Source organism: Astyanax mexicanus, chromosome 13, assembly GCF_023375975.1.
Source record: "Astyanax mexicanus isolate ESR-SI-001 chromosome 13, AstMex3_surface, whole genome shotgun sequence".
NCBI classification, from domain to species: domain Eukaryota; kingdom Metazoa; phylum Chordata; class Actinopteri; order Characiformes; family Acestrorhamphidae; genus Astyanax; species Astyanax mexicanus.
In genome coordinates this window covers 20974827-21000252 of record NC_064420.1, presented here as the reverse complement: position 1 = coordinate 21000252, position 25426 = coordinate 20974827, and the positions used below count along the sequence as shown (strand labels likewise).

Here is a 25426-nt window from a genome sequence, read left to right as displayed (position 1 = left end):
ATTCCTTAATTTTTAATCAAATTTAAAATTCAACTGCACCCCAATGCATCATGGGAAAGCTCTATGTCACAGGTCACATGACACTGTGTGGGTCAGTGTGAGTTCCTATTTTATATATTAAAAAGACCACAGCAAATACAAAGCAAATGCCACAACGGAGCTTAACCAACTCACTAAAGAGCTCATGACAAACTTGATTGAAAGTAGGAAGGACATTGTAAAATAAGTAAACTTTTGTAAAAGATATTAAAAAGTAAAGAGAAGAAAAAAATAATAATAAATTCCACTTATTTTCCTGAATACCCACTTCTTCGAGTAGGGTAAAGCTGCAGACCCGGAGACTGCAGTTTTAGGACCGCTGCAGATTCAGGACCGCTGCAGTTCTAGGACCCTACTCTGCCGCCTAGCGACATGAGTGATTATTACACAGTAGGCGGGACCAGCGAGAGAGGGAGTGAGTGGGGTGCAGGTGTATGCTAAAGGCTTTTCTCCTCATAGCTGTTGTCGTCGTCGAATTGTGTGGCACAGTTTGGTGCACGATGGAGTACAGTCGGAATGTGAGTTCGGAATTTGAATCAAGTTTTATAGCCTAAATGTATTAAAATATTCCGATGTTTTGAATTAGATATCAATGTAATCTACACAGGATGTGAGTGTATATGTAGCCTAAATCAATTACAAGCACCTAACACTACGTGTTAGTCTAGGACAGCTTGCTACAAAACATCTATTAGCCTGTCAGCGTAGTTCTATTTTTTCTTTTTTCTTTATTGAAAGCATCGTTTGATATGATCATTAGTTCTGCTTAGTGTAGCGGCTCAGTGGTTTAATACCTGGTGCTAATTGAGATGTTGAAATAATTTTTAATTGGGCGCCAGTTATTAAATTAATTTAATTAGATTAATTAATTAATTAATTAATTAATCAAATTAATTAATAACACAAGACATCTCAGGGTGTGGTTTCTACAGGTGACAGAAATTTTCATAACCAAGTTATCCAGAAAAACACACTGAAATGACAGGTTTTGTAAAATAAAAGTATTTATTAAATCACACAGATATGAGTAAATAATTCATTAAAAAGTCATAAATGTAGCCATTAGCTATCAAATCATAGTGTAGAATGATAAATGAGAAATAAAAGACAAACACGTTATAATGCTGATATGAAAGGAATAAAGATTAATATAACTATTAAGTGAGTATTTCTAAATAAGGGTCTAAGGCATTTTAAGTCTACGAAACCAATTCTTATTTCCAACCAAGCCACTCAAAATGAGTCATCTATACTAAAGACGCTCTATTAAAGACCCGACCAAACCATGACCAACAGACACCATCTGCCGAAAGATTAAACCCAGCTCTGCCTTACTCTGAGTTGTTGAAGTGAGCCTTGGTGACGTCCGCCTGGGTTGGTCGTCTGCTGCTTCACCCCGAAAAAGGATCACGTGAGCCTGTCTGCAGGGTGGGTGGACTTCCTGTGTCAGCACGGAGCCCCAGTAGAACCCACAGGGAAATCCCTTCGCTCTCAGGTGGCTTGCTGGTGGCCTCCGGACCGCAGGTTTCTGGGTTGGATCTGGCGGATCTCCTTTTCAGCTGTACTTTAGCTAAACTTAGATGGAATAATGCTTGGCTTCGTAGATTGTAAAATAACCTTAGATATTTTAACTAGGATAGCTAATATTAATATACTTGAAGATTAAATGCACTAGTCTAAGAAAACTAACTTAAGATGACTAAACTAACGGTCTATCCTTTCTCCATCTCTGGCTCCCTAACCTCTCTCCTCTAACTGTTTTCCTCAACTCATCTTCTCCAACTCCTTCTCTTCAACTCCCAACTGAACTGGCCTGAACTCCCAAAACTCAACTGGAAACTCTAAAACTGGAAAACTGAACTGTGTCTGCCCAGTTTAAACTATTAGTCCCTGTGGCCTGTTTGGCCCCTGAGCTATGATTGGCCCTGTGGCCCAAATGTCTGTGTTTTGATTGGTCTAGGAGCAATTTCAAACTTTGGTGGGGATTCACAAAGGGCCATAAACCCCCCCCTCACATGGTCAGCATGCATCAGCTAGTGGTCTATTTGTCTAATAGACCCAACCAAAAGAAAACTCAACTAAACAGTGGATCAAAATACATTTTTCAGCATATCAGTTTGTGAGGATAAATTCAGGAAACACAATCTTACAATTGAATCACAATAAATGTAATATATATATATTGCCCACAAACAGTTTTGTAATACTCAAGATAATCTTAGAAATACAATGATGGATGGTACTCTGTCAGAAAGAGATCAAGAGTCATGATATTATTTAAACCCAATTAAATCACTTAAAAGAAAATACATGATTAAACCACTGATAACCAAATAAAGCTATATTATCAAATGCTAATTAAACCTTGTTGATTCAGACTTGAATGTGTAGGAGAATTCAATCAGGACACATCCAAACACATATACCATATACCAGACACATATACCATTATTTAGTAAACATTCTATAAAACACCTTTTTTATATAGTCAATATATATGTATTTTAAGCAAAATCTTCTTAGTGAGAAATTCCTCCCCTCTGCTGTGTTTAGATAAGCGGCTGTCGTCGGAATTTACGACCGTGGGGGAAGTTGGTGAAGTTGGTGTTGGGAATGTAATTTCCAAGCTAAGAGCATTCATTTTAACTTCATGAATCTTATTTCTAAGTGGTTGCAGAAAGCACAAACCCCTAAATTGGTATAATATATTTGGTGAATTTACAATTTCCAAGGCATTCATTAAGTTTTGAACCCTCTCTCAAGTCCCGTAGTCCCGTCCTTGTCTTGGTGATTGTGCTGTTGGCAAAACCACAATTGTGCACAGTTCCAGATGTTTAAACATTAACGGTCCTAAATCCAGATTTACGACTGACAGCGTCTGAAGGAATGTCAAAAAAGAATTTAAAAATGTTTACCCTGACTTGCATTTAGGGTTCTCGAGCGAGGCTGAGTGAAGAAATAGTCAGGAAATGTCATTTTGAAATTTAAGGCTGTTTGAAAAAGATAACTCCAAGGCTTTTAGAGTGTTCTGGGGGTTGAAGTTCCTTATAGACCATAAAGTGGGGGTAGTATGTGTGTGTGTGTATGTGTGTGTGTGTGTGTGTGTCCAAGCGATGCAGGAATCCTCTGTTTAATCCACTACATTCCCCCCCCATCGATCGATGGGCCACTGGACGTTGGGTCATCGGTCGATGTCAACGTGGATTTCTGTAGACAGAGCACGTTAGGGTACATCTTTCATGCAATTGGTGTCTTGTTGGTCATGCTTTCTTAAGACAATCTACTACAAGGTCGCTGACAGAGTTTTTGGTCTAATGGATATACAATTTCTCTTTTGAGGTATCTATCAGTTTGTTTGTTTTTTGTAGCTATTGGCTTTTGGTTCTGAATAAAATAGTTAATTTAATGTGATAGTGTGGCAACAAGCATAGGAAAGGGTCACAAATAGTTTGCTAGCTATTTGTTCCTTTATAACTTTATCAAGACAACCTACCCATAAGGTATGCTTCAATAATTAGCCACTACTTAGTCAACAATTGAGAACAATATAGCGGAGCAAACGTAGTCAGAAGGGAAACAAAATATGTTTTGGGCACCTGAAGAAAGGAGAAAAAAAAATATTGGCACCCCCCCTTCTCCACGTATTTATTATACTGCTATGCTAATGGTTTGAAATGGTGATTCAAACTCTAGGTTTAACAAAATATCCAATTTGTTGTGGGTTATGCTACTCGGATAGGTGAGTTCCAGACAATGAATGTGTGGTACGTTCTCAATTTAACAATTGCGTCAGGCCAGAAAATGGTGGACAATGAACACTCAGTGTGTCTAAGTATTTGGCCCAGTATTATGATTTAACCTAGGGCATTATTGGTCCCGACTTGTCCCATGGGGCTTTTGCATAGTTTAATTGGGTTACAGTGAACTTGTTTGAGAATCGGTTTAATAAAACACTGACGATGCGGGATTTGGTTCCAGATGCGAGGCAGTTTGTCTGCCCCTGCATGAGGACCAAACCAATGAGACCTGAGCTCGCGAATTGTTTTGCCAGTGCTGTGCTGGGACCTCACCAGTAGCTTGTCAGCAGTGTAGCACAATGGTTGGTATCCAAGCGTGCTTTTTCCCAGTTTTGGGTGTTTCCGCAGTTCTCCGCTAGAACGGTGAGATATACCAACACCTGAGAAAGTGTGGTTCAGCGAAAAAGTTGTGGCCTGAGCCATTTCAATAGGGTCTGGGGGACGTCCCCTCCATCTGGCAAATGCACCTGCCACAGTGATGAGATGTTTGTTCCTTCGAACAAATTTCATGAGTCTTTCGACCCAATCCATTTGTGGAATTGGCCATATACCCCACAGATCTTCTGAAGATTGGGGCTGAAAACACACTAGCCTTTTTCCAACAAGTGGCAGATATGTCAATTGTGGGAATGCTTGGTGTGTTTCCCCCATCATTTTGTGGTCCACCCATGGGTGATCGAGGGCCTGGGCTAGGCTCTCCCCCCCATGGCTCTGAGGCACCACGAATGAAGATGAAGCGTGTGTATCTGGGGCATAAACAAACAGGCCCTTGAGCATCCTGAAAGACGCACAGTAAGTGGCAAGTGGATCAAGGTGAAATGCCAGTGTTCTGAAAGAAGTGTTGTCACATGCACCAATTGTCATGTTAACTTTCCATTTGATCTGAGCATTCCGAAAAGCACATCCATCTGTGTAGATGGTGGGAATGTTTTTACATTCATAAGAATCCAAGGGACTGTGTTTGTCTGGAACCACTGGTGCAGGAACAAGAAGAGAACAATCCTTTTGGTGCACGAACAGAGGATCACAGTTAGTCCGTGGCAAGGAACCTGCAGGTGGTCTGTGAACAGCTGACTTGTCAGCCCATGGAACAAAGATTTCACCGTTGACCGTTGTGTTAAGAGTGAATGACTTTCCAGCTTTTGGGTTGTACTCATTTACAGCCGTAGAGGGAGTCAATGCCCATGAACAGGTGTTTTGTTTTAGAATCATGGTAGGGGATTCTGAGGATGGTGGTTTCAGAACCCTGACAGTGAGCTTCTCATTGATTCCCGTGGAATTTGAAGGTTCAATGAGCTTGTGTGGCTCAATGTTGCTAGCAACATGATAGCATTGAACTCTATCCTGTGCCTTAGGACAGGGCAGGGGTTCGCAAACCTGTGCCCAGATTCTATGATGCTGAAAGTCAATCAATGGTTTGAACCGGTCAAGGAGGTCATTGCCAAAGAGCAATGGGACGTTCTCCAATGGAGAAATGTGAATTGGATGGGTGAGGCTCATTGGACCGATGGCAACGTGCACCAGGGCTGCAGAATGCAGAGTGATACCAGTGTGCGAATATGGTTGAAGGTGAAGAGCACACTTTTTCAGAGGTATCTCTTTGTTGTTTCGGCGGGCTGTCGCCCTCACCTGGTCAAAAAGTGAATTTGACATCAAAGAAATGTCTGACCCCGTGTCCAAAAGAGCTTCATACCCGAACACATCTTCCAGCCAGGTGGCTAGGTAGAATTTTGGTGTTGAACCTTTCTTGGTTAAGAAACCCAAGAATTGTTTAGGTGGTGGATCCTCCAGGCTGAGGGAAGGAGCTTCCTCAGTGTGGTTGTCTTCAGCGTCTGGCTGTACAACCAAGGCTGCATTGGAGTGGATGGATTTCGCACCCCCCCAAGCAGGTTGATCTGGAGCATGGACAATTGGCAAGAATTCAGATTCAGCATTGTCCTGCTTGCGTTTTTCGTTACGAAATTGTCTGAGCAGACTGCCGTCTTTAGTGCTCAGGTTAGTTGGATATGTCTCATCCTTGTGCCCTTTAGGTGGACACCAACGTTTGTGGTGCTTTGGGCTCTTTCTCCTGAGCGGAGATTGAAGTTTGCTGGAGCTCTGTGCTCGAGCATGGTGCTGTGAGTGTTTGCCATTCCAACTGCGTTTTATCCTACCTTTCCTTCGATAGGAGGGCTTTTGGTCACTTTGCTGGGCCCAATGTAGGGACGAGCGACGCCAAGAGTGGAACACTCTCTGGTTTTTGTGGTTTAACTGGGTCTTAGGTGGCATTGGAGCCTTGTGTGCCCCTTTTTGCTTGACGTGGGAGGACTGCTCATTAATTATCAGGACGTCATTTGACTCTGATTTTCTATTAATGTTTTGTTGGAACTTAGCAAATCCTCTGAGAGCCAAATCACGCAGCTGCCGGCTTGTTAGCGTACGAGGGCAGGCTGCGACTCCAAAAGAGCGACTGGTGGAGGGATGGAGGTTTCTCACGAACAATGTTTTGAAAACTTCCTCTTCCTCCATTCCAGGCTCATTTCTATAGCCGAAATAAGCTAGCCTGAGGCGGTGATAGTACTGTAGGGGTGTTTCCTGGCGTCTCTGCTTAATTGCAAGAGCTGCAGCAAGGCCGGTTTGAACAAGGTGGTTGGAGAACTCATTCTCCAAAGCCTTGCAAAGAGCAGGATAATCTCTCTTAACCTGGGGTGGTTGGCGCTCAATGAAACGTCCAACTTCCCGACTAGAGGACACCTTAATGAGGTAGATTTTATCATGTACCGTGGCCTTGGGGAAACGGCGTAAGAAGAAGTCAATGTCGCGAAGATACTGGTGGACATCATTAGAACCGTCCGGTTCTGGTTCAAAGCGTGGGATGTTACGCGCAATTTTGTCCAAATCTCTATCAGAGGGTGCTTGAGGTTGCACAGAGGTCCCATGTGGCTGGGAACGCTGAGTGAACCTTGGTTCTACTGGCGCTTCAGCACCTTTAAGGGAGACTAGAGGGATTGTATTTGTGGATGGTTGTTGCTTAGGATCCGGAACCCCAGGGGTTCCTGATTTACCAGCTGGATTGATGGGGGAGTCTCCCTCCATCATCAGCTCAAATGTTAACTCTGTTTGGTCTCGAGTTAATTTGACTGCATTGTTAGCATGTGCTAATTCAGTTTGTAGCTCAACCTGTCTTGCAATAGCATGTTTTAGTTTTTCCTGTGACTGAGCTGCAAGTTGGGTAGCTATGTTGGCTTCCTTTTGAAGCAGCTGCACTTCGGTTTTGAGGTCTCTTTGGTTAATTTCAGACTGTACAGTTTTGTTCTCTAGGTCTGCAACTCTATCATTTAAAGTCACAATCTCTGCTTGGAGATTTTGAATGGTTTTGGAGGAAGCAGCAAGTTGATCCTGTGACAACAGCAGTTGTTTCCACAGTATTAGGGAAATCGGATCCACTTGTTGCTTGCCCTCAAGGATTTTAGATACACACTCATTGAGGCTTTTGGCAATTAGTGCATGGAGACCCCCACTGTCCATTTGTTGGACTGGGACGGTAAGTCCTGGGGGTAAACCAGCTGTAAGCTCTAAAAGAGCTTTTTCGGTGGCACACATTTTGATTTACGTAAAGCACGTGGAATCAAACAATTTTGATGACAAACAAGTTTATTTTATGTTCGAGTCAATTAGCATTGTGCCTTTTCTAAGAAGAAAATCTGTTAAAAGTGGGCGACCTAAGGTTACAATTAGTAGATTAATTTTAAAAGAATAGTTAGATTTGTTGTCAGTGATGCTAGTGAACAGTTTAATAACTGTAGGGCACTATACACAATGTCTAAATCTAAATATGGGTATAGTTATTAACTATGTACAGGATGGGAGAATTTAACTATGTATTAAGCACAGGTGTGCTGGGTATATGGTTGAGTAACTGATAACTGGATAGGTTTTTTTTTTTTTTTTTTTTAATGGTTAATTAATTAATTAATTTCAATTAGTTATTAATAATTGATCTTAATCGATCAATAATTAATCTTAATTTATTTGAAGATGGTTTAATTAAATTGAAAATAATTAATTAACAAAAATGTAATTAACTTTACTTAATCAAATTGATTAAAATGACCAGTTAATTATTTTATGTTGTGATTAGTTACTCAATGGAGATAGCTATTTAGCTTGGTTCAATGTAACATAAAGAGTAATGTTTGAGAGAGCAGACCTGAAACTTAAATTTAACTATTTAATATTAACCGATTAAATGAATGCAGTTATTTGTTTACTTATTTACAAACCATTTAACCCAACCACAATGCAAATTCCCTTTATTAACTTAACGAAAAGTTTGTTTGAAATTGGCACCCTCTGGCGACAGAAACTCTAAATGCACTCTACAGGATGATAGCAATTACACAAGTACAACACCAGGTGGCGACACAGCTATGTGGCTAAGTGGCTCCCTCTGGTGGTCAAACAAATGAGATGCACCTTTCTGCACTGTATGCAGTTACCCAAATCAAACACCAGATGGCGATGTGGCAGTGTACCCCCCCTAGTGGTGAGGGGTAGTAAAACACCCTTTGAGTTTGAGTGTAAATAGTCTGGCTGTCCACCAGATGGTGGCAGAGGCCGACTGGTGGGCGTGGTCACGCCCACCGATGATGCCACGTTAAGGACCGCCCCTTGGGTCTGGGACCTGGTCAGCAGATTTGACTGACTCAGTCGACTGTGAATAGCAGAGGAGAAGGACTCGGCTGTCCTAAAGTTTAACACAGCAGCAACACACTTCACAAGATGAGCAAAGAGGATTTACATCCTGGCGTGGTTAGTTTAATCACGCACACAATAGACTTCCTGCCACTCAGGGTGGTGTTACGTAAAAGTTAGCTACTCTTTTACGCACGTGGAAGTGTCCAGTACTGCAGGATTTTACGGATTTCGCGCAAAAACCGGCAGTTTTAACTGGAGCGCGGAGTCGATGAGCCGGAGATCCGCGACTCAGGGCTGCGCGAAGGCCTTATCAGATCAACACTGGCAAAATATGTCTATTTTACCGGAAACAGTTCGAACTTTATGTAAGTACACACGTATATACACGTATATACACCCGGGTTTAAGGTTACCCACACACGGCGGTGTGTCAACCAAGCTTATTTTACAAATAAGCGTAATGTTTTCAAGAGCGCTCGCATACCACACACACACACAGGGGACTGGCCAGTCCTGAATTGTAAACAAAAACACGTGTAGAACATGTGCGTGTGTTTCTAACACGCTGGGTTTATGCAGTTAACTCCAACTAGGCCAGCTAGCCAGCAGCTAACGCATTTAATAATAACAACAAAATACACTTTATTCTGCAACTTACAGCGCTATTTTCTGGAACTGGTTATGAAATGTGTATATATTCTGGTCTCGCGGCGGAGAGCCAATAATAATCCTGCCCCACGTTGGCGAGCCAATTATGTAGCGGCTCAGTGGTTTAATACCTGGTGCTAATTGAGATGTTGAAATAATTTTTAATTGGGCGCCAGTTATTAAATTAATTTAATTAGATTAATTAATTAATTAATTAATTAATCAAATTAATTAATAACACAAGACATCTCAGGGTGTGGTTTCTACAGGTGACAGAAATTTTCATAACCAAGTTATCCAGAAAAACACACTGAAATGACAGGTTTTGTAAAATAAAAGTATTTATTAAATCACACAGATATGAGTAAATAATTCATTAAAAAGTCATAAATGTAGCCATTAGCTATCAAATCATAGTGTAGAATGATAAATGAGAAATAAAAGACAAACACGTTATAATGCTGATATGAAAGGAATAAAGATTAATATAACTATTAAGTGAGTATTTCTAAATAAGGGTCTAAGGCATTTTAAGTCTACGAAACCAATTCTTATTTCCAACCAAGCCACTCAAAATGAGTCATCTATACTAAAGACGCTCTATTAAAGACCCGACCAAACCATGACCAACAGACACCATCTGCCGAAAGATTAAACCCAGCTCTGCCTTACTCTGAGTTGTTGAAGTGAGCCTTGGTGACGTCCGCCTGGGTTGGTCGTCTGCTGCTTCACCCCGAAAAAGGATCACGTGAGCCTGTCTGCAGGGTGGGTGGACTTCCTGTGTCAGCACGGAGCCCCAGTAGAACCCACAGGGAAATCCCTTCGCTCTCAGGTGGCTTGCTGGTGGCCTCCGGACCGCAGGTTTCTGGGTTGGATCTGGCGGATCTCCTTTTCAGCTGTACTTTAGCTAAACTTAGATGGAATAATGCTTGGCTTCGTAGATTGTAAAATAACCTTAGATATTTTAACTAGGATAGCTAATATTAATATACTTGAAGATTAAATGCACTAGTCTAAGAAAACTAACTTAAGATGACTAAACTAACGGTCTATCCTTTCTCCATCTCTGGCTCCCTAACCTCTCTCCTCTAACTGTTTTCCTCAACTCATCTTCTCCAACTCCTTCTCTTCAACTCCCAACTGAACTGGCCTGAACTCCCAAAACTCAACTGGAAACTCTAAAACTGGAAAACTGAACTGTGTCTGCCCAGTTTAAACTATTAGTCCCTGTGGCCTGTTTGGCCCCTGAGCTATGATTGGCCCTGTGGCCCAAATGTCTGTGTTTTGATTGGTCTAGGAGCAATTTCAAACTTTGGTGGGGATTCACAAAGGGCCATAAACCCCCCCCTCACATGGTCAGCATGCATCAGCTAGTGGTCTATTTGTCTAATAGACCCAACCAAAAGAAAACTCAACTAAACAGTGGATCAAAATACATTTTTCAGCATATCAGTTTGTGAGGATAAATTCAGGAAACACAATCTTACAATTGAATCACAATAAATGTAATATATATATATTGCCCACAAACAGTTTTGTAATACTCAAGATAATCTTAGAAATACAATGATGGATGGTACTCTGTCAGAAAGAGATCAAGAGTCATGATATTATTTAAACCCAATTAAATCACTTAAAAGAAAATACATGATTAAACCACTGATAACCAAATAAAGCTATATTATCAAATGCTAATTAAACCTTGTTGATTCAGACTTGAATGTGTAGGAGAATTCAATCAGGACACATCCAAACACATATACCATATACCAGACACATATACCATTATTTAGTAAACATTCTATAAAACACCTTTTTTATATAGTCAATATATATGTATTTTAAGCAAAATCTTCTTAGTGAGAAATTCCTCCCCTCTGCTGTGTTTAGATAAGCGGCTGTCGTCGGAATTTACGACCGTGGGGGAAGTTGGTGAAGTTGGTGTTGGGAATGTAATTTCCAAGCTAAGAGCATTCATTTTAACTTCATGAATCTTATTTCTAAGTGGTTGCAGAAAGCACAAACCCCTAAATTGGTATAATATATTTGGTGAATTTACAATTTCCAAGGCATTCATTAAGTTTTGAACCCTCTCTCAAGTCCCGTAGTCCCGTCCTTGTCTTGGTGATTGTGCTGTTGGCAAAACCACAATTGTGCACAGTTCCAGATGTTTAAACATTAACGGTCCTAAATCCAGATTTACGACTGACAGCGTCTGAAGGAATGTCAAAAAAGAATTTAAAAATGTTTACCCTGACTTGCATTTAGGGTTCTCGAGCGAGGCTGAGTGAAGAAATAGTCAGGAAATGTCATTTTGAAATTTAAGGCTGTTTGAAAAAGATAACTCCAAGGCTTTTAGAGTGTTCTGGGGGTTGAAGTTCCTTATAGACCATAAAGTGGGGGTAGTATGTGTGTGTGTGTATGTGTGTGTGTGTGTGTGTGTCCAAGCGATGCAGGAATCCTCTGTTTAATCCACTACATTAGCACATTGATTGAAATATAAACGATGACAAAAATCTGTATCAAATGTTCACTACGTTTCAGTACATTAAATCAGTGAACAATACGTGTTGTCATTTGTAACAGTAATTTTATGAAATTTTTAAATTTTACTGATTATCCTGTCTGCTTTTCAAGATGCATATAACAATTCAAGAGGGTCGAGCTATGCCTAAACTGGAAAGATGCACCACATGCTGCAAAAAGTTCCACTGCCCATTTTGCTCTTCATCTTTGTTCAACCCAACAAAGTTAAGCAAAGTCAAAACCCATTTAGAAAGCCATTTCAGCCGAGCTGTTTTCCAAAAAGGTAGTTTGTCAACATTCTCTTGTGAAATGCATTTGGAATTATGTTTATGAATGTTATTTTTCATTTAATTATAATTTTCCCACTTATCCCCCCGTGCGTTGTTTGTGGTAAATAAATTGTAAATTTGAGAAATCATAATTTACTCTTTTAAATATTATGATGCTATAATTTTCTGTTCTTATGGTTTAGAGTACACCATTCACAGATGTGGATTAAAGTGCAGACCACAATTGCATTACCATTGTATCCACTGCCAGTCAACGCTGTCACGTAAAGCAGACTTCATTAAACATGTGTCCTTGTGCAAGGAGAAGGACTCTTCTGTACCCCACATCCCAGCTAAAACTAACCCCACCACCCCTGCTCCAAAAACCACCACCACCCCTGCTCCAAATACGACCACCACCCCTGCTCCAACAACCACCACCACCCCTGCTCCAAATACGACCACCACCCCTGCTCCAACAACCACCACCACCCCTGCTCCAATAACCACCACCATTCCTGCTCGAATAACCACCACCACCCCTGCTCCAATAACCACCACCACCCCTGCTCCAGCAACCATCACCACCCCTGCTCCAATAACCACCCCCACCCCTGCTCCAGCAACCATCACCACCCCTGCTCCAATAACCACCCCCACCCCTGCTCCAGCAACCATCACCACCCCTGCTCCAATAACCACCCCCACCCCTGCTCCAATAACCACCACCACCCCTGCTCCAACAACCACCACCACCCCTGCTCCAAATACGACCACCACCCCTGCTCCAACAACCACCACCACCCCTGCTCCAATAACCACCACCATTCCTGCTCGAATAACCACCACCACCCCTGCTCCAATAACCACCACCACCCCTGCTCCAGCAACCATCACCACCCCTGCTCCAATAACCACCCCCACCCCTGCTCCAATAACCACCACCACCCCTGCTCCAACAACTTCCACCAGCTCAATTTCAGCAACCTCCACCACTGTCAATGTGACAACCATGCCAAAAACACAGGTGAAAAGCATCTGTGCAAAGCACAAATGTCCCAAATGCCAGGTTGTCATGAACAAAAAAAATTTAAAAAGGCACCTTGAAAGGAAACATACACACCAATATAAGGACATAACAGCAAGTTCAAATCTCCAGAGTGAATGCATAGATCCAGAGAATGGAATTTATACGGTCTACAAAGCTTTTCATGGTACAAGTGTTCCTCTGCATGTTCAAAATAAAGTATGGGGGGAAAATCAACATGTATCCTGTGAATCCACTGAGTGTCAAGTGAACATGGAGTTGGCATGGAGGAGTGGGATTAAGGCATATCAGTGCATACACCTCAAATCAATAACATACTGTGCATTGTATGCCTCCTCCCCTGTACTTAATGAAGAAACACTTACTGAGATGGTGAATAGCAAGTGGTTTGGTGATGATAAAAAGAAGCTCTGCCTTGATCGCCAAAACAAGGCCAAAAACAGCCATGTACCTCTGTCTGTGTGCTCTAGAATTGGAACCCCTCAGACCAAAAAATACATATCGATTTATGAGCCCACAGTTTCATACTACAGTCGATTGGGAAGAGTCATGGTGACGTACGACACCAAAAAAAATTCATGGCACTGTCCTTGTGCCAGGACAAAAAGATCATGCCCACATAAATACGTAGCCAAATGGCACTTGTTCCAAACACACCGTGAACTGTTCAGGAAAGTTCGGAGCACTGAGGAGGGGAAACACCTGAGTACAGCAACAGAGGACAAAGACAGTAATGATGAGGCTGAGCTGGGTAGCCAGTTATACCCACCAAAAGATATACAAAAATTGAAGGACATCACCATGTATATTTACAAGTACAAAAAGTTACCTGCTGTTCTGCCAGAACATTTGCGGCTTCCATCAATGGAAAAAGAATACCCAAGACACCTCATACCAGAGGAGTTGATGTGCCAGCACTGCCCAGGCAATGTGCCATTGAGTGATCCAGTTCTCATTACACAGAAGGCCAAAATCCTCACAAACTTGTGTATTGTTCAAGGTAGTGTGGTAGATATAATTCAGTAATTGTTCATAATTTAATGGGCTGTACTGTGATTGTTGTTGAACCATTGGCTTTGCAGATGTGTCTACCTACTGTAAGTCTTGCCATCAGTGTGGAGCCCAGTATCGGTACCAGGAATGGAAAGATGGCCTACATAATTTTAATGATCACGTTCTCCTTTCCCTTCCATTATGCCTAACCATAAGGAACATGCTACAGGTATACAAAAATATTTAATTATAATCTGTAAAAGAGTAATGCTTACTGATTTGCGGAGATGTATAGTATCTAAGTTGAACTACTTCACTACTGTACTTAAGTACTAAAATGCAGTATCTGTACTTTACTGGAGTTTTATTTAGTTCTACTACTTCTACTTTTACTCCACTACTTTTTATGTATAATTACTTGTTATAATTATAAAATGTTATGAAAATGTTATGCCAGAGCAGTCGATGGCGCTGTCACCGTGATTTGATGAAGCTGCCTCATCAAGCTCTATTATGAAAAGGCCGCACACTCCTGGTCTGCCTTTCCTTCTGCTGCCTGCCTCCACATAATACTTCAGCTTCTTTGTTAGCTACTATGTTAGTTACTACACAACACAATACTTGTACTTTTTACTTTCAGTACTTGAGTAGCACATTTTGGAATAAACTAAGTACAAAAAATGTTGAATACTTTAGTTCTTCTACTTAAGTATGGAGCTTAAAGAACACTTCTGCTTCTAGTCAAGTCACTTTTTTGATAGAGCACTTAATAGAGTAATTTTACAGCACATTTGTGTTTTTATTATGTTTCTCTCTTAGGTTCATACTGCAGTGAGCAGGGTCATAGAGTATTTAGAACTCACTACAGGTCAAAGATTTCCCTCAGCTGATACAGTTCTCCAAGGCTATCTTCATTTTGAGGCACTTACAGAACATGATTATCAGTACTCTTGTATGACCTGTGGTGATCACCCACCTGTTGTCATTATGGACCTGCATAAGAAGGGAGCTTTCCATTTGTCAGGTATCAACTTTTATGAAATTAACTGGTTTAGATATTAGGTACAGATCAGATTATTCTTACATTTTACTTTTTTGTGTTATGTTTTCACATTGTTTCTTCAGTTAGTGACCTGCCACAACCTCCAGTGGACTTCAATGGAGAAGTTGATGTGGAACATTTTTGGGAGGCACTTTCAATGGAAAAAATTGGTCGAGGATTTGTATCAAGTAAGTGAAAAAAATGTAACAAACGTTTGTGATTGCAGAATTGTGTGTGGAACAAATGCACATGTTGAGCTATGTATCATGTTTATATATCTCAATATGTCTAGTCTAAAATGTATTCTCATGTTGTAATGTTTCCAAAGGTCAACATAACAATCCATTTGCAGTTCCACCAAGTTTCAACTTCTGGGCACCATGGATAGGGAAAAAGACTCGCAGATCAAACCTTGTCCTTAACACAGAATTTGAAAAAGTCCGTCCACAAAAACTGGCAGAGGTGTGTGAAATAACAGTCTCTGAAGACCGGCTGAGAGAAGAACTGTACAAGCAGAAGGTAAAAACATTATTAATTTCCTTTATTTAACATGACAGATTGTAGCACCTTACACATATTTTGAATTTTATTTAATAGGTTCAACTTGTTAGAAAATTATGTAGGGAGTGTGGATTGGATTCCTCTGGATCGCGGACTGACCTCCTCCTCAGACTGTCCAAAGAAATGCAGTCAAGGCAGACATATGACAAGGTTTTTCAAAAGATTTGGGCTGCCTCAGGTGAGATAAATTTTGTAGTATGTGAGGGAACTGCTGTTAGAGACATTTTAGCCTAAGGTGGAATGACTTCCACATATATTGCTTAAAAATGATTATTATATTATTCTTTCTTTATATATGTAAGTACAAAAAACATTTTAGGAGGTGACACAATTTCTCACTTTCATATATTGCTTTTTTCTTTTCAGGTGGTTGGGCTGTGGTTATGTGCCCATGTGGCATTGTTTACAGTATTAAATGTAACATCCTAGCAGAAAGCCCACGTGACTTTGCAGACATCTTGTTGTCTTGGAAACACATGCCAAATATTGTTATATATGACTTTGCACGTGGATTGGCAACACACCTTAATCTCAGAGAGCCAGAAAGATTACCCTTCACACCACATGAAGGACGGTTAAGGGCCCCAACTGCAGACAACATAGCCCAAGCCAAGGATGGAAAACTTAAGGTGTCACTACCTTGGCTGAACTGCAAGAAACAGATTCCAGACCGTGATGGTCATCCAATAACTGGTTCAGCAGAGCATTATGCGCTCTATGATAAATGTCATGAAGATAACACAAAAGATGCCCGTGATTCCTTGCGGAGAATTAGTCTGGTCCCACAACTTGCCGGAAAAGTCAACAGTCAAGTCGCTGAACAGTTGTTTGCAAGATTGAGTAAAAACAATTACTTCCTTAATATGGCATTACCATCAACTCATCTTTTTCTCACGAGAAACATCATACAGCATTATAATAATCATAAAAACAAACAACGAATGGACAACATCAAAAAGGTTTTTGAAGCTGAGGTAGCAATGAACAGCTACAGCCAGGCAGTGTTAGGTAATTTTTTTATATATATATATACATTTTATATATACATTTCTATTATAACCACAGTGTTACTTACTGTATTGTGTTTTTGAAATATTTATGTTTTTAGGAAATATGGTATCCTCACAGGTGTTCACAACTGATCCAATGGACACTGGTGTACCAAGTGGTGAGTAACGTCTGCAGAAGGTGGGGGAAACTCAAAGTGCTTTTGTCATATTCTTAATTTTGATTTTGAACTTCTTTCAGTGGTTGGTTAAACTTATTTAAATGGGTTACCTGTGGTGTTTTTTTTCTATAGTTTCAGCGGAAGTAGTGCCCCCAAAACCACCTCTCGCCATGCCCCCAACAGTGACTCCGGCCCTCACAGTGCCCCTGACAGGAACCATGGCCCCCCCTGTGCACCTAACAATGATGCCATCTACAATGTCACCAAGTGTTGTACACCCTGCCGTGCCTCTTTCTGCTATGCCAGCCCTCACCTTGCCACCAACAGCAAAACTGGCCCCTGCTATGCCTTCACCAGCAATGGTGGCCCTTGGCTATTTAGAGGCAATAAAGCCCTGGGAAAAAGACTGGAATTCAATCCAGAGCCAACTGGTGAGCTAATTAACTGGTAAGCAAATAATAACTTTTTGTCATGGCACACATTATTAACTGACCAGTGGCTGTTATTTGCAGCTCAATTATGTGCTGGACACAGGACGACCAGGAGCAGAAATAATTGTGAAAGAAGGGTCCATGTGTCTCACACGAGAAGAATTCTGGAGTTTAGGTTTACTTAGAGACATGGATTCTAATGTGAGTAGTAGAAATTCAGTAAACAAAAAAGGGAAAAACAATGGAGTCTTTTCTTTCATACTTGTTTAGTAATGAGTTTTGTTTGTTTCTCGCAGATTGGGAATGCCTGCATGAAACTGATCAGTGAAGCAGCTTCTCTGGTGGTATGTATAAATGTAATATACCATTCTAAAGCCTTAAACTGAAGTGTTACAACATTCTGATTTTTCTGCAAGTGATTCTTTTGTGTACTAATTTTTTTCCCACAGGGCAAAGACGTTTATATCGAAGATATGTACGTTGTTCCTACATGGAAACACAATCCAACCAACATAGTTGCCAATTTTCCAGTGAGTATATGTACAGAAACCAAATTTGTATGTGGTCGAAATGTGGATTTCTGTATTGACAAATTTTTTTTATGTTAGGAGGATGTCGACATGAAAGACGTTTTAGTCTTTCCGGCTTGGACCAAAGCAAATGGACCAGAGCACTATGTTCTATGTGTAAGAGAGTGTTACTGTTAACAAAGCATATGGTTAAGGTTATTAATGTGTGTTGCACTTGATACAACTTCTTGTCTAAGCTCTGCTAATAATTTTGAAATTCTATTACGACATTTTAGATCATGAAGCCACTCCTGAGAGAGCTGATCTTTTTAGACTCCCAGTACCCAATGCATGAGTCTGGTTTTGGTGACGATGAGTATAGAGCCATATTTAGGTCCAGAAATGTTTGCAGTGTTTATGTAGCAAATTACATTGTTGCTATGTTCCATTAGCCTGTACTATTTTGTTTGGCTACGTTCCTTTAGCCTGTACTAATTTGTTTGGCTATGTTCCATTAGCCTGTACTATTTTTTTTTTGGCTACGTTCCTTTAGCCTGTACTATTTTTTTTGGCTACGTTCCTTTAGCCTGTACTATTTTGTTTGGCTGCATTTCTTTAGTCTGTACTTTTTTTTCCTACAGGAATATTGCTCAGCAAATTGATCCTGGGAGCTGGATTGAGAAGACTGGCCATGATATTGTGGTAAATACTTAATGCATAGTTAGCTGCTCTGAAGTAATATTACTATTGCCTGTGATCTGTACTCCATATAGAAGTGTCATGTATCTTTATTTTATTTCAGGGCTTACCACATCAAAGCTGTGGAAATGACTGTGGAATTTTCATGCTAATGGTAAGGTCTCAAATGTTTTGGATAGTCTCTATAACGCTTTTGTCAACACTGAATAAAATGCCTTATTTTTCATCTTCTCTGTTCCAGTATACCCTTTCCATCATAACAAGCATGGGTTTTGAATTCCAGGAGGTTAGTTTATAAAATTAAAAGGACATTGGTTACTTAACATGTTGTTCATGTTACAACATACTATTCATCCTACTGAGAAATATAAATGATGAACTATAGATTCATCAAGATTCATCAACAAATTCTTCATCTTTCAGGTGGACATGCCTTTGATCCGAAAGTGGTGGTGTCTTCTACTCATGGAGCGCTTCAACATAGAAGGGTACAGTGGCTCTGAACAATATGTCCATATTTATTATGATTGTGTTTAACTTTAAAATCCACTGTATTAAACTACAACAAACTTTTTTTTACAAAGCACTTCGGTTTATTTCTGTGCAATAATCCTGTTGTTATTGTCCAACAGCCATGGCCAAAGGTTTGCCTTCTGGACTGATGAGGCCAGAAAATTGCTAAAGGGAATCATTCTACCAGTGTATAGAGTTGCAAAAAAGAGGGCTATCACTGAGGAGGTTCCAGTCCACGTGCAGGCTGTCGCTGACCGTGACGAAGAAGAAAAAAAGAATATCAAAAACAAGTATATGGGTTTGTGTCTTTCTTTGTAATATATAAATTTAATGTAACAGACATTTAATGTCAGTGACATAATAATAATAATAATAATAATAATAATAATAATAATAATAATAATAATAAAAACTTCATTTGTCTGTAGGGTGTACTCAATGGGAAGCCTTCTAAGTGGTTTCCCCAAAGGCCGTCTTCCAAGGTGCCTGTCTATCTTGACAGTGAGGAACAGCAAAACACCCTATTTGCCCATCTGAAGTCAGTGCTGCAGAGAATGTCTATACAGCTGAGCTTCACAGATGAAGTGGAGTTCATCCTCAGTGTTCTATTTCCAGAGGTAGGCCTAACCATGTCACACGATTGCGATTGTTCCTGTTCCTGCACCTTCAAACCATGACCTTAATAAACAGATTTCTCTGAAATGTTAAGTGCATTATAAATAAAATGTATTATTATGTTTTATGTTTGAAGACATGTTTATAATGGCTTTTTGTTCTATATTTTGTTTGGTAGGCCATCACATATGGCCTGGCTGCGCTGAGGAATTTATCCCTGAAACAGGCTGAGCAGGTCTTCATCTGCGGTCCAGTTTATCATCACAGGTAAAAGTTGAGATGTGATTGTGTGTTACGTTCCATAAAATCTTTATTAGTAATATTGTAGTAATTATGTTGTTTCTTTACTCTTTCAGTGAAGTAGAGGACTTCAATCAAAAAATAAACAAACAACTGAAGAAAGAAGGAAGGCCATTTAGTTGGTAGGTAGTGTGGAAATTTAATTCACAATGTGGAGTTTGAATATTAAAAAAGAAATGTCAAATATTAATATATTTTTTTGTATCTCTTTCTCTATCTCTTCTTTCTTTCTCTCTCTTACAGAAGTCGTTGCGATCCAAGTCCCTGGATAAAAAAAAACAACGTTAATGTGTGAATTTTAATATTTGAATTTTGTTATTATTTCAAATACATTTTATAACCCCAAGTCTTCCTTGTGTCTCTGATATGTGGTTGGGAGTTCTAGGACACATTCTAAGACAAAGTAATATTTAGGTGATGATATTTGGGTGAAATACACATTAAAAGGTGTAATTAGTTAGTTAAATTGGTGATATTTGGGTGAAATAAACATTAAAAATTGCAAGTAGTTAGCTGAATTGGTGATATTTGGGTGAAATAAACATTATAAAGTGTAAATAGCTGAATTGGTGATATTTGGGTGAAATAAACATTATAAAGTGTAATTAGCTGAATTGGTGATATTTGGGTGAAATAAACATTGAAATAAGCCTTTAAGTCATTCATTTCGCTATGAGGAGAAAAGCCTTTAGCATACACCTGCACCCCACTCACTCCCTCTCTCGCTGGTCCCGCCTACTGTGTAATAATCACTTATGTCGCTAGGCAGCAGAGTAGGGTCCTAGAACTGCAGCGGTCTCCGGGTCTGCAGCTTTATACTATTGGACTTCTTCCCATTAGATTTCCCTTGTGTTTTTGATATTACATGCTTTAGACAAGTACCAGTTTCCCAGTGCTCAGTAATGACTACAGAGCCAATACATTAGGGCTTGGGAGACGGGGGCCTTTTAAAGCCATGTCCAAGCACGCTTTACTTCTTCATGGTGACTGCTCAGAATTACCCAAAAACACCAAAAAAACAAAACAACAACCCACAAACATCTATTTCACCACAAACTAACACCACAATACCTCAGAAAAAATCTTCCATACACAATTCCTTAACTATTAATCAAATTTAAAATTCAACTGCACCCCAATGCATCATGGGAAAGCTCTATGTCACAGGTCACATGACACTGTGTGGGTCAGTGTGAGTTCCTATTTTATATATTAAAAAGGCCACAGCAAATACAAAGCAAATGCCACAACGGAGCTTAACCAACTCACTAAAGAGCTCATGACAAACTTGATTGAAAGTAGGAAGGACATTGTAAAATAAGTAAACTTTTGTAAAAGATATTAAAAAGTAAAGAGAAGAAAAAAAAATAATAATAAATTCCACTTATTTCCCTGAATACCCACTTTTTCCCATTAGATTTCCCTTGTGTTTTTGATATGACATGCTTTAGACAAGTACCAGTTTCCCAGTGCTCAGTAATGACTACAGAGCCAATACATTGGGACTTGGGAGACGGGGGCCTTTTAAAGCACGGTCCAAGCACGCTTTACTTCTTCATGGTGACTGCTCAGAATTACCCAAAAACACCAAAAAAACAAAACAACAACCCACAAACATCTATTTCACCACAAACTAACACCACAATACCTCAGAAAAAATCTTCCATACACAATTCCTTAATTATTAATCAAATTTAAAATTCAACTGCACCCCAATGCATCATGGGAAAGCTCTATGTCACAGGTCACATGACACTGTGTGGGTCAGTGTGAGTTCCTATTTTATATATTAAAAAGGCCACAGCAAATACAAAGCAAATGCCACAACGGAGCTTAACCAACTCACTAAAGAGCTCATGACAAACTTGATTGAAAGTAGGAAGGACATTGTAAAATAAGTAAACTTTTGTAAAAGATATTAAAAAGTAAAGAGAAGAAAAAAAAAATAATAATAAATTCCACTTATTTCCCTGAATACCCACTTTTTCCCATTAGATTTCCCTTGTGTTTTTGATATGACATGCTTTAGACAAGTACCAGTTTCCCAGTGCTCAGTAATGACTAGAGAGCCAATACATTAGGGCTTGGGAGACGGGGGCCTTTTAAAGCACGGTCTAAGCATGCTTTACTTCTTCATGGTGACTGCTCAGAATTACCAAAAAAAACACCAAAAAAACAAAACAACAACCCACAAACATCTATTTCACCACAAACTAACACCACAATACCTCAGAAAAAATCTTCCATACACAATTCCTTAATTATTAATCAAATTTAAAATTCAACTGCACCCCAATGCATCATGGGAAAGCTCTATGTCACAGGTCACATGACACTGTGTGGGTCAGTGTGAGTTCCTATTTTATATATTAAAAAGGCCACAGCAAATACAAAGCAAATGCCACAACAGAGCTTAACCAACTCACTAAAGAGCTCATGACAAACTTGATTGAAAGTAGGAAGGACATTGTAAAATAAGTAAACTTTTGTAAAAGATATTAAAAAGTAAAGAGAAGAAAAAAAAATAATAATAAATTCAACTTATTTCCCTGAATACCCACTTTTTCCCATTAGATTTCCCATGTGTTTTTGATATTACATGCTTTAGACAAGTACCAGTTTCCCAGTGCTCAGTAATGACTACAGAGCCAATACATTAGGGCTTGGGAGACGGGGGCCTTTTAAAGCACGGTCTAAGCATGCTTTACTTCTTCATGGTGACTGCTCAGAATTACCCAAAAACACCAAAAAAACAAAACAACAACCCACAAACATCTATTTCACCACAAACTAACACCACAATACCTCAGAAAAAATCTTCCATACACAATTCCTTAATTATTAATCAAATTTAAAATTCAACTGCACCCCAATGCATCATGGGAAAGCTCTATGTCACAGGTCACATGACACTGTGTGGGTCAGTGTGAGTTCCTATTTTATATATTAAAAAGGCCACAGCAAATACAAAGCAAATGCCACAACGGAGCTTAACCAACTCACTAAAGAGCTCATGACAAACTTGATTGAAAGTAGGAAGGACATTGTAAAATAAGTAAACTTTTGTAAAAGATATTAAAAAGTAAACAGAAGAAAAAAAAATAATAATAAATTCCACTTATTTCCCTGAATACCCACTTTTTCCCATTAGATTTCCCTTGTGTTTTTGATATTACATGCTTTAGACAAGTACCAGTTTCCCAGTGCTCAGTAATGACTACAGAGCCAATACATTAGGGCTTGGGAGACGGGGGCCTTTTAAAGCCATGTCCAAGCACGCTTTACTTCTTCATGGTGACTGCTCAGAATTACCCAAAAAACACCAAAAAACACAAAACAACAACCCACAAACATCTATTTCACCACAAACTAACACCACAATACCTCAGAAAAAATCTTCCATACACAATTCCTTAATTTTTAATCAAATTTAAAATTCAACTGCACCCCAATGCATCATGGGAAAGCTCTATGTCACAGGTCACATGACACTGTGTGGGTCAGTGTGAGTTCCTATTTTATATATTAAAAAGGCCACAGCAAATACAAAGCAAATGCCACAACGGAGCTTAACCAACTCACTAAAGAGCTCATGACAAACTTGATTGAAAGTAGGAAGGACATTGTAAAATAAGTAAACTTTTGTAAAAGATATTAAAAAGTAAACAGAAGAAAAAAAAATAATAATAAATTCCACATATTTCCCTGAATACCCACTTTTTCCCATTAGATTTCCCTTGTGTTTTTGATATGACATGCTTTAGACAAGTACCAGTTTCCCAGTGCTCAGTAATGACTAGAGAGCCAATACATTAGGGCTTGGGAGACGGGGGCCTTTTAAAGCCATGTCCAAGCACGCTTTACTTCTTCATGGTGACTGCTCAGAATTACCCAAAAACACCAAAAAACACAAAACAACAACCCACAAACATCTATTTCACCACAAACTAACACCACAATACCTCAGAAAAAATCTTCCATACACAATTCCTTAATTATTAATCAAATTTAAAATTCAACTGCACCCCAATGCATCATGGGAAAGCTCTATGTCACAGGTCACATGACACTGTGTGGGTCAGTGTGAGTTCCTATTTTATATATTAAAAAGGCCACAGCAAATACAAAGCAAATGCCACAACGGAGCTTAACCTACTCACTAAAGAGCTCATGACAAACTTGATTGAAAGTAGGAAGGACATTGTAAAATAAGTAAACTTTTGTAAAAGATATTAAAAAGTAAAGAGAAGAAAAAAAAAATAATAATAAATTCCACTTATTTCCCTGAATACCCACTTTTTCCCATTAGATTTCCCTTGTGTTTTTGATATTACATGCTTTAGACAAGTACCAGTTTCTCAGTGCTCAGTAATGACTACAGAGCCAATACATTAGGGCTTGGGAGACGGGGGCCTTTTAAAGCACGGTCTAAGCACGCTTTACTTCTTCATGGTGACTGCTCAGAATTACCCAAAAACACCAAAAAAACAAAACAACAACCCACAAACATCTATTTCACCACAAACTAACACCACAATACCTCAGAAAAAATCTTCCATACACAATTCCTTAATTTTTAATCAAATTTAAAATTCAACTGCACCCCAATGCATCATGGGAAAGCTCTATGTCACAGGTCACATGACACTGTGTGGGTCAGTGTGAGTTCCTATTTTATATATTAAAAAGGCCACAGCAAATACAAAGCAAATGCCACAACGGAGCTTAACCAACTCACTAAAGAGCTCATGACAAACTTGATTGAATGTAGGAAGGACATTGTAAAATAAGTAAACTTTTGTAAAAGATATTAAAAAGTAAAGAGAAGAAAAAAAAAATAATAAATTCCACTTATTTCCCTGAATACCCACTTTTTCCCATTAGATTTCCCTTGTGTTTTTGATATGACATGCTTTAGACAAGTACCAGTTTCCCAGTGCTCAGTAATGACTAGAGAGCCAATACATTAGGGCTTGGGAGACGGGGGCCTTTTAAAGCACGGTCTAAGCACGCTTTACTTCTTCATGGTGACTGCTCAGAATTACCCAAAAACACCAAAAAAACAAAACAACAACCCACAAACATCTATTTCACCACAAACTAACACCACAATACCTCAGAAAAAATCTTCCATACACAATTCCTTAATTATTAATCAAATTTAAAATTCAACTGCACCCCAATGCATCATGGGAAAGCTCTATGTCACAGGTCACATGACACTGTGTGGGTCAGTGTGAGTTCCTATTTTATATATTAAAAAGGCCACAGCAAATACAAAGCAAATGCCACAACGGAGCTTAACCAACTCACTAAAGAGCTCATGACAAACTTGATTGAAAGTAGGAAGGACATTGTAAAATAAGTAAACTTTTGTAAAAGATATTAAAAAGTAAACAGAAGAAAAAAAAATAATAATAAATTCCACTTATTTCCCTGAATACCCACTTTTTCCCATTAGATTTCCCTTGTGTTTTTGATATTACATGCTTTAGACAAGTACCAGTTTCCCAGTGCTCAGTAATGACTACAGAGCCAATACATTAGGGCTTGGGAGACGGGGGCCTTTTAAAGCACGGTCCAAGCACGCT

At 39.4% G+C, this 25426-nt stretch overlaps 2 protein-coding genes and 1 long non-coding RNA gene across 3 annotated transcripts in view; 2 read left to right on the top strand and 1 right to left on the bottom strand.

Annotated features, from left to right (window-relative positions):
• Positions 1 to 25426, bottom strand: part of LOC103029841 (cytochrome P450 2B4) — a 281849-nt gene that overhangs the window by 24082 nt on the left and 232341 nt on the right. The window lies entirely within an intron of this gene.
• LOC111194957 (uncharacterized) lies at positions 317 to 19238 on the top strand. The gene is made up of 21 exons (XM_049462970.1): positions 317 to 557; positions 11799 to 11970; positions 12160 to 14012; positions 14074 to 14226; positions 14817 to 15021; positions 15123 to 15227; positions 15368 to 15558; positions 15637 to 15778; positions 15967 to 16608; positions 16709 to 16768; positions 16901 to 17199; positions 17281 to 17400; positions 17496 to 17543; positions 17649 to 17729; positions 17808 to 17885; positions 18005 to 18102; positions 18350 to 18410; positions 18511 to 18561; positions 18649 to 18693; positions 18831 to 18895; positions 19040 to 19238. Exons 1-21 carry the CDS (start codon positions 474 to 476, stop codon positions 19236 to 19238), a joined length of 4752 nt encoding a protein of 1583 aa, XP_049318927.1. The 5' UTR covers positions 317 to 473.
• Positions 19264 to 20181, top strand: LOC125780541 (uncharacterized). The gene is made up of 4 exons (XR_007423770.1): positions 19264 to 19537; positions 19714 to 19802; positions 19892 to 19957; positions 20079 to 20181. It is a non-coding gene; the product is annotated as an uncharacterized LOC125780541 (long non-coding RNA).

Excerpts from the sequence above, each read along its gene's own strand:
- LOC111194957 (XM_049462970.1), top strand. The coding sequence starts at position 474 with ATGCTAAAGGCTTTTCTCCTCATAGCTGTTGTCGTCGTCGAATTGTGT. Across the intron at positions 17,200-17,280 it reads ATTCAATCCAGAGCCAACTG|CTCAATTATGTGCTGGACAC; the intron begins GTGAGCTAATTA and ends TGTTATTTGCAG. Across the intron at positions 17,886-18,004 it reads CAGAGCACTATGTTCTATGT|ATCATGAAGCCACTCCTGAG; the intron begins GTAAGAGAGTGT and ends ACGACATTTTAG.